General features: G+C 39.2%; 1 protein-coding gene across 1 annotated transcript in view; it reads right to left on the reverse strand.

Annotated features, from left to right (window-relative positions):
* Nucleotides 1-14351, reverse strand: part of LOC118904047 (adenylate cyclase type 10-like) — a 39177-nt gene that overhangs the window by 14905 nt on the left and 9921 nt on the right. Inside the window, exons 7-18 of the mRNA XM_036869718.1 lie at nucleotides 14190-14278; nucleotides 13392-13583; nucleotides 12546-12667; nucleotides 8110-8186; nucleotides 7816-8005; nucleotides 7279-7334; nucleotides 6437-6590; nucleotides 6089-6278; nucleotides 4786-4872; nucleotides 2503-2774; nucleotides 1840-1979; nucleotides 1032-1157 (exon numbers count right to left, since the gene is read on the reverse strand). Of these exons, the coding sequence (XP_036725613.1) occupies nucleotides 1032-1157; nucleotides 1840-1979; nucleotides 2503-2774; nucleotides 4786-4872; nucleotides 6089-6278; nucleotides 6437-6590; nucleotides 7279-7334; nucleotides 7816-8005; nucleotides 8110-8186; nucleotides 12546-12667; nucleotides 13392-13583; nucleotides 14190-14278 (1695 nt within the window). The remainder of the gene's footprint in view (nucleotides 1-1031; nucleotides 1158-1839; nucleotides 1980-2502; nucleotides 2775-4785; nucleotides 4873-6088; nucleotides 6279-6436; nucleotides 6591-7278; nucleotides 7335-7815; nucleotides 8006-8109; nucleotides 8187-12545; nucleotides 12668-13391; nucleotides 13584-14189; nucleotides 14279-14351) is intronic.

Raw genomic sequence — 14351 nt, forward strand, 5'->3', positions numbered from 1 at the left:
CCACTGAAGAAAACCACTTGCTGCTGTTCTGCTACAGTGCTGTGTTTCCTGACCTGTACACTTCTAAGTTAGTAAAGCCAACGCCAAGTGTGGCCTATCACAGTTGTAGGAATATGAACTGTCCAGGTGGACCTAAAACCACCAGAGTGAACAGCTTATAATAGCTAACAGTCATTGACTATTTATTATATACCATGATTTATTTCACTTAATCTTCAACTACCCCCATGAGGTAGGGGCTATCATTATCCTCATTTGAGTGATGAGAAGACTAAGGCTTAGATAAGTTTATCTAACATTTCACAGCTACTAAGTGGAGGAAGCAATGGTACCCAGGTTTTTCTGATGCCAGAGCCCTGGCTCTTAATTACCAATGTGTCTGTACTGTTGTTTCACATGTGTGTCATATTCTCAGTAAGACCATGCCTGACTTGAAGGCATGCTTATCCATCATAACATTCCTCAAGAAGGTTTAATAAAGTACCCTGGCCACCAAACATTCGAACAGAACATTAAAAAAACCCTCCTCAGCTCTAAAAAGAACACCGTCTGTCTAATTATGCCTACCCAATTCTGATGACTTTATTCTTTATCTCATCAGTCATTATAAACTTTGCACTCTTTTTATTAAACCCCTGCTATGTCCCTAATACTGTCTCTTCACCAGCACCATGGATTTTCCTAAATCTCAGCAGCATTATCTCCCTTGCTTATTGTCTCCTCCAGCACAGGAATATGCACAAAGGGAAACTCAGGTCATAGTTTTTATTAAACAACTAGAAAACTTTCCCAAGTTATCAGTCAGCCTCAAAGAGAACAGTGGGCTAACTTACATAAAACATTACTCAAGTAGCATTACAAGTCTTTAAGAACTCTTCCGGCAGTGCCAGAATTTATTTCTGGAAGGCAGGTTTCTTTTTTGAAGAAATGAAGCTAGCATGATAATGAGGGATCTATACTCAATCACCCACCAAATTACTAAGTGCAATGACACCTGTAATTGATTCACTTGAGGTCTTCAAGGGACCTGCCTTTTAATAACGGTGGAAGAAGCACTGTATCCAAGTTCACATCATCCTTGACTGTGCAGACATAAAGTTCCTGGTCTTCAGAGCTGGCAGGAGAAATACTATACATTGTGGATTTCATGGCATTGGCTGTAGACAAAGAAGACTATGACTGAGGAAAACACCATGCTCAGTGACTGTAGTTTTAAAGGCACAAAAACACAAAAATTTAGTCAAGAAACTGAAAGGATTAAGATAAATGGAGCATACACGTTTAAAGTGGTTTACCCCACCCATCCTGCCTGTTCTCTCATTTTCTCTTAAAAACGAACAACATTTTCTGGAACACACGGTGCCTAACATTCTCACTCTTCCTGTTTACCTTCCAACAGCCATCTCTTCTATTACATCACAGCTCTAGGATGCCTTTCTAGATTTACACATATTTCTATCTCTTTCTTCCTCCCTTCTCCCCTCCCCCATTCAAACCGTCAAGTCATCTTTCTCATCAGTAATGTGCAATTCTCTATTAGACTGTCATGTTTATCAATCCTCTCTGATGTTTATAAATCCTATTTTCCTATCCCCGCCTCCTAGGCTGCTCAAAAAGGAACTAAAGTAGATTGACTCAATTACTTTATCTGAGGCAGGTATTTAGTGTTTTCAACACAGCTGCATATTATTTGTATAGTACACTTAGCCAGGAAGGCCTAATCTTGCTTATGATGTCAGCAGGGAAGAGGCACATGCCTAATTAGGACCAGGTGATGTCATGTTCAAGAATGAACTCCAGCAGTGGGATCAGGGTAGAACCCTGGGAAGCTCAGCTTACCTGAGAGGGTTTCCCACTTGCTGTTCTCCTCCTCCTCCTCCTTTTGGAGGTCATGAAAGAGCAATATGTTCTTAGAGAGAAGGTCCTGGCATAAGACCTCACAGTAAAGGGGGTTTCCAAAGCACCTGCGGAGAAGGTAGCTGTAGAGAGGTAAGCAGGGGATTGCTGACTAAAGATGCCCACTTGAAGAGAGCCAAGCGTAAGGGTATTTCATACTGAGGAATATTTCTTCTTTTGTTAAAGTCAGTTCTTGATGATATACACTAACAGAGGGAAGCAGCAGCACAGAAATGTAAAAAAATGTTTCTGATTGGTTTTGGCAGTAACTTTTCTCTCAACTATTTTGCTTCTGTTGATGTTAAAAGGAACTAACATCCCCTTGCTAAAGGGTCTGGCAGAAATTGGCCTGACCACACATAATGGACCTATTAAGCAAGCCATCCAAGTCCTAACTGTCCTGTGAAAACCTGGGTGAAGAGCCCAGGGAGACAGCCCTTTACTGGGTTACTAGGAGATTGTCTACTTTTAAATCCAGTTTTGGGCCTCATCATGGTTTCTAATGCTATTCTCTCCCCCAACTCCGGTGTGAGACCTGAGCCCTCTCTTATATTATGGCACTGGCTCCTCCCTTAATGAAGTACCCAGCTAGTCCTAGCCACTCACATCTGCAGCTCTTGGGGGATGCTCACCACCCCCAGTTCCCAACATGCCATTCTCAACAGTGAGGTCGTTGCCAACTTCGAAATGGGCACAAAGATAGCCTGAGGGCTCTGTAGGAAGTGCTGGGCCCAGCCACACAGGGTGAAGGTAGGGGTCAATGTCATCACCATGATGATGGGCACACTGGAGAGCAAAGTTCCCAAAAACTCCCAGGAGGCTGCATCCATATACTGGGCCTCATCAATGAGGAAAATCAGTGGTGTTTCCCTCATTGCCTGGAAATAACAGTAAAGAAACAATGACAAGCTCTGATTAGAAATGAAGTCATCTGATTTTCAAATCTACCATGAATTTCCCATCAACAATTTAAATAAAATGTCAACAAAGGCTGGGATTTTCAGAGTGAAATGTATTCTTAGTCCAGGTAATATTTTACTTTATAAATATAAAATACAGCCTATATATCTAATTCCTAAAGAAATGTACTGAGTTTCTTTGAACAAGAAAATACTCTAACTGAAATATGAAATAAGCATCAAAATATTCTCCAAATCAAACTTGAAGCTTTCAAATATTTCATTTTAGCAAAAGATTCAAACTGTGTGGGAATTCACAGTTTTAAACCAGTAATTTCCAAACCAGGCTGCACATCAGAATTACCTGGGAGTGCTAGCTAAAGCTACCAATTATAATGCCTACTCATGTAGACGTTAAAAAAAATGTATTCTCTTTTATCCACATTCCCTACTCCCATTCCATTCCTCAGTGCCACAGGTAACCATGCCACTGTGTTTATCATATTACCTTCTGCTTGTATTATGCTCTTATAAAATGTGCATTGTTGTTTTGCCATGTAAATTGTTTTTATGTAAATGGTACTGTATAACAAGTCTCATTATTTCTCTTTTTACTCAGGATTTAAAAAATTGGTTTATAATATTATATACTTTTTATGTGTACAATATTATATTTCAACTTCTGTATACATTACATTATACCATCAAAGGTATAGTTTCCATCCATCACCATACAGTTGACCCCCTTTACCCATTTTGCCCTCCCCCCACCCCCCATCCCCTCTGGTAACCAATACTTAGTTCTCTGTATCTATGTGTTTGTTTTTGTTTGGTTTGTTTGAATTTTTTTTTTTTTTGATGTGGACCTTCTTTTTTTAAGTCTTTATTGAATTTGTTACAATATTACTTGTTTTATGTTTTGGTTTTTTGGCCATGAGGCATGTGGGATCTTAGCTCCCTGACCAGGGAAACCTGCACCCCCTGCATTGGAAGGCGAAGTCTTAACCACTGGACCACCAGGGAAGTCCCTGTTTGATTATTTATTTACTAATATTCCACATATGAGTGAAATTATATGGTATTTGTCTTTCTCCATCTGATTTATTTCACTTAGCATGGTACCCTCGAGGTCCATCCATGTTGTCACAAATGGCAAGATTTCATCTTTTTTTTTTTAGCCAGCTATTCCACTACTGGATATTCATCGGAAGAATATAAAAACCCTAATTCAAAAAGATATACGCACCCCTGTGTTCACTGCAGCGTTACTTAGGAGAGCCAAGATACGGAAACAACCTAAGTGCCAGTCAATGGATGAATGGATAAAGAAGACGTGTTGTATACATATACACAATGGAATATTACTCAGCCACAAGAAAAGATAAAATATTCAGGATTGTTTTTAGGTTACTCCATGTTGCTATGTTTTCATCTACTGCCTTACTTCTAACTTCTGCACTATATACACTCCATAGTGTTCATCTATGAATTCCTGCCAACACCTCCCTAACCTCCACAAACAAACACTGCAATGAACAGACTCCCTGGGATATATATCCAGGAGTGGAAGTGCTAGGTATAGAGGATGAATGTTATTGAAATTTGACTAGTTACTTCAAGATAGCTTTCCCGAATGGCTACATCAGCATCTCCTCGTACAGATTCTTGACTCTGTAATCCTAGGTTGGGGCCTGAGTATCTGTATTTTTAATAAATAGGAGGTAAAATAGCTATCAACCTGCATCCAGAAGCTACTGTTCTAAGTTCCTAAAATTTCATTAAGGAACAGGATCAGGAAAGAGCAAAGACCTTTCCTTGTATGCTGTGCTGTAGGATGGATTCAAGGTTAAAGGTAGATACAAACAATGATGATATCAATAAATAGGCAGGCCGAGAAATGGCCAAGTGAAGGTAAGATGTGGATAGATTGAAATGAGCATAAACCATTTCCACATATTAAGAGTTAATGGTATGTAGCAAAAGTACCCACCTTCTGCAGCACTTGAAAAAAACATGCTTTAACCTTCTTTTGTCTGGTCAGGTCATCCATGTGCGAAACTTTGAAGGATAAGGGAAACTGACCGGGAAAATTATTCATATATTATCATTCAAAATGACAATCTAATAAAAATATACAGGTTCTCAAAAGGGAACGGAAAATTATCCTATTTTGAGTGAGAATGGATTTCTACAGGATTAGGCATAGGGTTACAAATACCAATCCGACGTCAATATACAGTTCAGAGGGTGAGACTGAAAGTCCACTGGTGGTTAGAGAGATAGCTCCTTTCCATACTGGACTCTGGCAAACCCTTAAAGGACCATGACTAAGGAATAAAGTGACAGGTCAGAGTTAGCAATGTCACTTTGGACAACTCCAGTACCCCAGTTATTCCAAGTATACCAGAATGAATGTGTGCATGAGACTTGTGAGAAAGAACTGCAATGGACATCTCCAACACTGTGCTAGGCTAAGGCACATGAGCTACGATGGACCTGAGAGCCAAAGTGAGGCTACTCCTTGACCACTTCGGCCAGGGCCCCAGGTAAGGCCTGTCTTAAGACAGGGCTATGCTGAGGGACTGGACAGATTTTTGTTTTCTCTATTTTTCATTAGATACAATGCCCTGCATGCTGGGTAGATTAGGAGAAGTGGTGGAGGATGGATAAATGGAATTGTGGACCAGGGAATTCTTAGCCTACTCGCTATTGGGTACCACATAAATCCTAGACCACTGGAAGCTTTTGAGATTCAGATGCTGGTTCAAGTGACATACTCCATGACCCAGGAATGGAAAGGTAAGGTTAAAGAACAAAATGCTGCAACCAACTCAAGAACACATGCATATAATTGCTGGATATGCACATCTGGTCAATATCACATTGACAGATTTTAGTACTTTCACATTTACGATGCAGTCTCTTATATACTACATCCTCTAAAATCCATGCAAAAACCATATAAAGTACTACAACTGTCATTTCACAGGTGAAAAAAATTGAGGCTCAGCGAGGCCAAGTGATTTGTGCCAAGATATACAACTAGCAAGTTTCAGAGTCAGTCCTAGAATCCACTCTCCTCAAAAAGGAGAAAGCCTGGGGTCTGGTGTCAAAGACTTTTCAAATCTCAATCCTGCAACTGCTGACTGTGTGTTCTTAGGCTGTATATGTATATGTATATGTATATGTATATGTATATGTGTGTGTGTGTTTTAGATTAGAAGACAATCCTGGGTCCAACTAGCCACCAAAAATATCAGTAATCCAGTTCAGAAAGCCACTGCCTTCGTTACCTTCACAAAGAAGAGGTCATTAAACAGGCAGTGAAGCGGTTCCTCCACCATCCCGTGGAGCTGTTTGTGGAGGCGCTCTTGCCGGTAATAGGCTGGGCACATATCAATCTCAAAGAAGATGGCCATGAGGGTCTGGATGGCATAGAAGCACTGCTTGGAATCTGCTTCCTTCAGCTTCAATGGCAACACCCTGGTGAATGTTACTGTGGTCACTGGGAGTCCCCTGATCCAGAGAGGTTACTCAGTCCGCCAGCCCAAGGATGCTGAATCTAACGATATAAGTCTCACCAACAAGGGAAAGGAGCCCCAAGAGAAACAGACGCTAAGTCAGAAAGCAGGAGTCTTTACCTGTGCCCTTCTTTCTGGGCCAGGAAGTTTATTTCAGCCAACAGCTGACTTTTTCCATAGCCTTTTTCACCTTCATACAGAACTGCTTGTCCCTTCTTCTGGTGCAAACTTCCCTGCTGTGCCATTCGGAAGGCTTCCAGTTCTTTCTCCCGGTCTGTAAAGAGACAAGGAGAACCTAACACTCCTGTGCTTTTTAGCAGACACTTATTTATTTGAATTAATTTGTAAAGGTAATTCTCAGAATGGCTTTTTCCCCAGAATCCTTGACAGAATTCCATTATTTGATAAGCCTTCAAATCTTCTTCCAGAAAATCAACTCCGGACTATAAAGAAATGTATGCTGGGCTTGGGGGCTTGCTCCAGAGCCTACGTAATAACATTTAGAACAACTAGGCACCACATGGACATGGGGGCTACTACATCTTCTTAGCTTTTTGTAAAAATTTCCATTATAACAATTTAGTGTTCAAAGTCTGTCACTGCTATGTGAAAATAATGGACTAATGGATCTAGATAAAACAAATATAAAGATAGGGAATATATAGTGTGGGTGGAACAGTCTCAGTGCTATTGTCACTATCTCAGGATGAGGAATTTCCCTCTAAAGATGAGAATCCTTACAAAGATTCTTACTAAATGTTGGAACCTGAAATTTAAACATTCAACATGGAAAAGAAATGGCAAGTCCTCTTCAAAATTAACATACAGTCACTAAGAAGGTTGTTCTCTATTTTTTTAATACAAGCTTAGAAGCATTTAGTCTCAAATTTTTGCTTTTTAAATCACATTTAACCATCTACAGCTGAAAACAATATGATTTAAGGTAAAAAAAGAAAACTTACCTAGCAAAGAGTGATTTTTATTTCTCTCTCTGGCCAGATGTCTCTTCCCAAACATTCTGGGAAAGAGGACAAAGGGAAATGTGTTAATTAAACAGATTGGGATAGACAGATATATGTTTTTTAAATAGATAGAGGATGAGTTGTCCTTATAAATGAGTACTTTCAGACAACTAAAGAGGTCCAGAATTCTGTATCAAAGAGTTTTCAAAAGACTAAAGGGGAGAAAAACTATTTATTGTTCCAGGCTCAGGGAAATAAATAAATTGTGAAGTACACATAGCAAAAAGAACATCTAGACTAGTGACCTATTGCTATTTTCTTCCTGTAGGACAGAAGTTGTTCACTAAGGAACTAGCTAAGAGCTAAACATAAAAGCTAAAGATCTCAGATATGAAACCCTCCTCTTATGTCTCTTATTCCATCAGGCCAGTACTAGATGCATCTTTCTTTCTAATTTCATACAATCAAGCATTGATTATTCCTATGCCCTGATTCTATAAAAGAGATGGGACTGAACTATCACATAATGACACTCACATACATCTTCTATGGCCAAGGTATTCATACATCTTCCCTGGGTTGGAGATGTTTTTCATCATTTTCTCTGGGAGTTTCTTAAAGTTGTAAGCAGGTAGCATAGATCTTAGATATGTTACCTCATCACAGGACACCAAACCTGGATAAGCAGTTATCATTCTTGCCACAAGGCTTACTTTTGGGCCAATAACTGTATCAGGGAGACAGAAAAGAAAAGGATGGAGAATTTTTGGATCACCTCCTTTACCTTCACCCCCTAAGACACAGAGCTAACAGTCTAATGTCCTATTCTACCTGTATATTCGTGTCTTGCTACTGCCCCAACCATGCCACAGAATACTGGTCCACTGGTGATACTGATGGAAACAAGCCTGGGGATCAGAAAAGCAACAGTGGGTAAATATGCACTCAGAAGCCTCCAAGTCCAGCACTAGATCTGCCACTCCCTAGATCCAGAAGTCTAGTTTTAGAGCTCAGAATGCAAAAGGCCAGAGGCTGCTGTCAGTTTGCATCACATGGTGGGTACAAAGTACTGAATACTAGGGAAACAGTCAAAAGGAACAAAACGGTCCCCCTACTCTAGGAATTTTAGTTGAGGAGGTATTATTAGTAAAAACACTAAAAACACCTTATATCTGTCAGATACTCTTTATGTGCTTTTTGAAGTATTTTCAAATTCATTACCTCATCTGATTCTTTGAGGGATAATTAACAACAAACATGTGAGGTACGTAGGGCAAATATTTAAAACCCATTTGACAAAAGAAAAAAAAAACTGAAGGAGTTAATTAACTTTCCCAGAGTTATACAAGAGTTAATATTAGTGCCAGAATGAGAATCCAGGCCTCCTGACTCCCAGACCAATGTTATTTCCACCACACCATGCTGCTTAACATGAAACCCCAAAATGAAAAGGGGATCAACAGATCTATACAGGGTTAATGGATCAAATAACGCCAGAATGTGAGAGTTAAGGAATACTCAGAATGTCAGGCTGCTGATGGAAGGCTTGCTGAAGCAAATTAGTCTTTGAAATAAATTTTTTAAAAGGAGTAATATTTTTTCATTCATCCATTCATGCATGCATACATTCACTCACTTAATAAGCTCTGAGAAGCATGTACAGTACCAAGTACTGGGCTAGGTGTTTAAAATACCCTGTCCTGGAGAAGTTCAGTCTGGGCTGCTGGTGGAGATTGAGGGAAGTGAAGAGATATATTCATAAGTTAGCAAGAAAATACTACATATTAGAGATCAATACAGCAATTAACAGAGCAAACAAAGGGATGCATTAACTGATACTGGAGATTAGAAATAAAGTATTCATAAAGGAGAGGACATATGATCAGACCTTGAAAGCTGAAGTACTGCCAAAGTGAGGCAACAGCATTCTGTCCAGTGGGAAAAGGCACAGGCTTTAGCAATCCTGGTGTATTTGTGCAAAACTAAGTAGTTCAAGATGGCTAGAACACAGAAGGTGTTTGAAATAGGAAGAGGTGGAAGGAAAAGTGGTCCTACCTAGGCCATGGATAGAAAAGCACTAGAAATATAAATTATTTTTAAAAAGGGCATATACTATTCCAGGTGAGGCAAAGGCTCAAAGGTGGCAATGAACAATTCATGCATAACAGAATAAGATTTACTTGACTGACGTGAAAATTTCATGTGACAGATAACAAGATATACATCTGGAGAAAGAAGGTGCAATGAAGCATAATTACTTTCAAGTTAAATTTACAAATAAACAATTTTCAGTTGTTCACGGACAGCACGAAAAGTGGCAACAATCCTAACACTGTTGTCTCCCAGACCATCAAAACTTTCCTGTCTTCCTCTAAGGACAGGATTGAGGACTCTTATATTCACTCACTGGGCCCACTGCCCAGGGTGAATCAGAGACACTCAAGACAAGAACTAGGCAGTTGGTTCTGCTACCACCCCAAGAATGACTGAAAATCTGCTCATGTTTCACAATGCTTCCTTTGTCTAAAATACTCTTCCCCACTTTCTCCACCTGCTGAACGCCTTTCCTTCACAACTGGCTCAAAAATCATCTCTATAGTCAAGATTTCTCTAGTACCTCTGGGGAGAACTATTTCTTCCCATAGCACTTTTTTGTAGCTCCTATGGCGTTTTATTCCTACACTTAAGTTTCACTGTATTAAAATTAGTTGTTTACAGAGCTGAGGAGGTAGTGTCTTATTTCTCTTTATGTCCACCACACCTAGAACAGTGCCTGGCTTGAGGCTTATTCAATGAATGCTTGTTGAATGAATGCATTTATGCATGCCAGAAACTCAGCTGTTAGCAAGACTATGATAATGAAACAAGTAATACTTTTTTTCACTTGGTTATTTCTTATTTCTTTCTGTTGTACTTTATAATTCCCCCTTGCTCTTCCTGTGGTCCATGTTCCATCCTTTCCAAAAAATATTTTAAAAAGTGTTCTTCATTGAGGAAATATATATTATTTACTCATATATGTAAAGTATTTCTGGTGCTGCAAAACTGTTACGATGAGATATGGAGACTGCATTCCCTGGGTCTCAAAAATATCCTGGAGAAACAGTCACAAACCAGAAAAGCCTGATCAATCACTGGACACAGGGAATCATCTTTCTTCTGTAAAATGAACTGAAAACTGAAGGTTATTTCCTAGACTAGAAAGAGGAACTTAGGAGATGACCCAAGGTGAACAGGGAAAGGATACATGGATGTGGTTTTGGGTCTGGATGAGGCTGACGCGAGGCAGAGAGGCATGAGCAATAGTATCTGCTACCGACGCCACACAGGCACCTCTGAGACTCTGTCTCTAAACTTGAATTACAGGTGAAGAAGGCAAGCTTCACTATCTGGTTAGTGCAGCATTTCCCAAAATATGCTCCTTAGAACATTCATTCTTCTGGGTGTTTACAGGTCTTGGTGTTTGGTGATCAAGTAAATTTGGGAAATGTTGAATAAAACAAAATATAACAAATTTCTTTACTGTAAGACTGCTCAGAAACTTTGATGTTAATGTATATTGTGAATCTTTAAGAAGGAAATATAGTTGCATCAATTCCCAAACATATTTGGCCATGAAAATATTTTTTCCAGGATTTTTTAAGGGACTAATGTTCTACCAAACACACTTCGGGAAATTACTAAATTAGTCATTATCTTCAAGGGAAAAAACACTGACCTGGAAACTAGCTTTTAGGATCTAACACTGTCAAACTATTTGGCTTTCCAACGTAACCTCTGGATTTTACTTTCCTTAAGTTAAGGAGGCCAAATGAGATGAACTCTTAAGATCCTATCTAGTGCTTAACATCTATTATATTCTCAACTAAAAAAGACTGAAAAGACCAAGTTATGGTCTAAGAGTCATAGAAGCCATCCTTAAAGGCATTGTAAGATAGCCTCTAATGACCAAGAAATGACTATCTTATTCAGGAGTAAGGGCTAACAGCAGGACTCTTGAAGACCAGAGGTCAAGGCAAAATTTGAAAACAGAATAGACCAGCACTGAAAGGAATGGCTTAGCACACTCACACTGGAGATATGACTGGAAAGTAGGCTGTAGGAGTATCTGCAGATCTCACCGAGCCTGAAAGAAGTGCCACCACGTATCTGCTTTGGACTAAGAGTTTGAGCGCCTATGAAGCAACTGTAGCATCTTTGTTATCTATAAAATAAGGAGTTGGATCAGATAATCTCTAAGTTCCTTTTCAGTACTAATGTCCTATGAGTATGCCTCCAGAATGGTATCACAATAGTAATATATGCTATCCCTTTTGGGGAATATTTATATTTTATAAGAGGCAGCTGTGAGGTAATGAAAATAACAGGATTTGAGGACAGAAGTTCTGGGTTTCATTACCAGCTTTGCTACATGCTACTAACTACTCTTCTGTGGTCTTAGTTTCCTCATGTGTAACAGATACAAATGTTCACACTGGTAGCATATACTAAAGTATTCTAAAAATGTTAAAGCATTATGTAAGTATGTGATATAATTTGTATTCATCTTGAATAAGTATGGCAAGCAAACGAATCTTTGACTCAGTGTTGACATGAGGAATGACCGTTTTTCAAATCTATTCATGTACACGCTTTCCTCATAGCTTTCTAGTGAAAAAAGAAAAAAGGTCATTTGAAAAATTCCAACCAATCATGTCATAGTTGCACTACAGAAAATGGAATTTTCTATAACTTCATTAGGGCTAGGCTTTTGTAGGTGGGAGGGTGGGGTGAATATGGAGGCAGGAGATCAGTTCAGTGTGAATTCCAAAAAAATCAACAGGACTGGGAAAGACTAAGAGTGAAAGCCAAGGAGAGCATTAACCAGTTGTGGTCCCTTCCTATCTAGGCAACTGTCCCATGACATCTCTTCCCACGCCTCCCCTCCCCATAGACAGGCAGCCTTCTCTTCACATACGGATGTATTATGTGCATATTAATTTATATGTTTGCTTGTTGCTTGAATCTTGCTATGCGTATTTTATACCTCCCCCTCTCCCACCCCACTGGACAGAAACTTATATCCATTTCCCCTGGGTATCTAGTACATAGTTCTGTACCTAGTAATTTCTTAATATATCTTGTTTTCTGACTTCCCTCAGCATGTTCCCACCCCTTTAGGCAGACTCTGGATGCCCTCAACCCCTGCTAGTTGTTACTGTCTCCTACCCTGCCTGAAGAGCCCCCTGGGCCTGAGAAGCTCCTCTCTGCCCCACCTTCCTCCTCACTTGGTCTCAGTAAGATTCTCCCAGCAGAAGCTGAAGATGCTGAAGGAGCTCTCCAGGGCATGTGCACACTCATCTGGCTTCTTATCCCCAGGAAGGCCGAAAACACAGAGGAACATGCAGCCCTGAGATAGGTGACAAAGAAAGAAAAGGGAAATTGACCTGGGGAAGAAATATGGCTTGCCTCAACTGAACCAACTTCCCTAAATGAAGCCAGACCCCTTCCTGGCTGGTTTTCTATTAGGAATGTAGGATTCTATAAGATTCATGAAATGGACGTTCTAGGCCACATCAACATGGACATTTTTAAAAAAGAAGAAAAAAAATCTTGATTTAACTATTTAAAGAACTGAAATTTAAAACACAAGAAAAATCGATGTTAAGAACTTTTCAAAAATTCAACTTCTAGTGTCTACCTTGAGCTAAGTCCATCTGCCTATATTTTCTTTACCTATAATGTCAAGTATGATACTGCTCTTTTTCAGGCTCCTAAATTACCTCAGAAGGATCTGATTATACTTACTTTACTAATTGAGACAGAAAAACATTCTTCATGCTTTCATAAGGATTTTTCAACAAGAAGAGAATTAAAAAGATATGGAGGATAACACTCAGTTACCCTGAAAATTAAACTACCTAGAACATCCCGTTCCTTAAATATTATTACTTGAAGTTTTAATGTAACATAGCTTATTACAAAATAAGAAGCAGAGAGTCTGACTTATGCCTGTGTTATGTGAGAGATAACATAAGATGTTATAATAATAACATAAGACTATTATAATTGTCTTAAGACTATTATTCCTCACTCACCTTTAATGTTGATATGTCAAGTTCCCTTGTACTTACTGTCTCAGACATAAAGATCCGGCTCAGCTGGCCACCCCCTTTCTCTATCACTGTGGAGATGTATAAGGCAGCCTCCTGGATAAGATGACACAAATGCAACATCCATGCTGTCTTGTGGAACTCTAGGCTGACCAAAACCATAGTCACAGTACGGAATTCGGATATATACTCCATAGGTTGGCCTTCATCAATCTACAAAGACACAGTGAGTTACCTTGACTGTATCTTCAACTTTTAGTATCATGTTTAGGCATTTAAATTCTATATTCCATGGTAAACATGAGAAAATGACTTATAGATGTCAGACATAAAACTTAAAATTCAGGTTTAAGAGGTATAGAAGATATACAACCAGTGCACTTGGAGTTAAAATTGTTGACTTTAAACCTAACTCACTGATGAAATTTGCCAAGCTTTTATATTTCCTCTCTAAGACACAGTTTGATATGTCCAATTCTATTAGTCATTATATCACTTACTAAGGGATTCACATATAAACAATCAATCAACACTTATTTACCAAGCATATACTCTATACCCTGTTTACAGTGTATTAGTTTCTAGAGGGACAAACAAACAAAAACCAAATATGGTTTCTACTTTCTAGGACTGAGAAATCTAAACTTGTAAGACACGTCATCACAGTAATTGGTGCAGATGGGAAAATCTGCTAGTATTACAATGGGAAGCGGGAGATGAACTGGATCAATCAAATGGTTGTCATATTTGTACATGTACACTTGTTTACACAAACACACACACAGTCTACACACAATGACTCAAGAGCTAGGAAATAACCTTCTTTAAAAGGTTTTTCATTATGTGCTTCCGCAAGGTTTGCTCAAGTGCAGAGTCTGGATCCAACTCCAGGGCAGTTCTTAGAGTGTCTGAGAGAAGGAAAACAAACAAAATGTCTCCAGCCATGTGGAAAATTAATCTTTGAAATTTTGGGCATGGGTA

This window comes from Balaenoptera musculus, chromosome 11 (assembly GCF_009873245.2).
Source record: "Balaenoptera musculus isolate JJ_BM4_2016_0621 chromosome 11, mBalMus1.pri.v3, whole genome shotgun sequence".
NCBI lineage: Eukaryota > Metazoa > Chordata > Mammalia > Artiodactyla > Balaenopteridae > Balaenoptera > Balaenoptera musculus.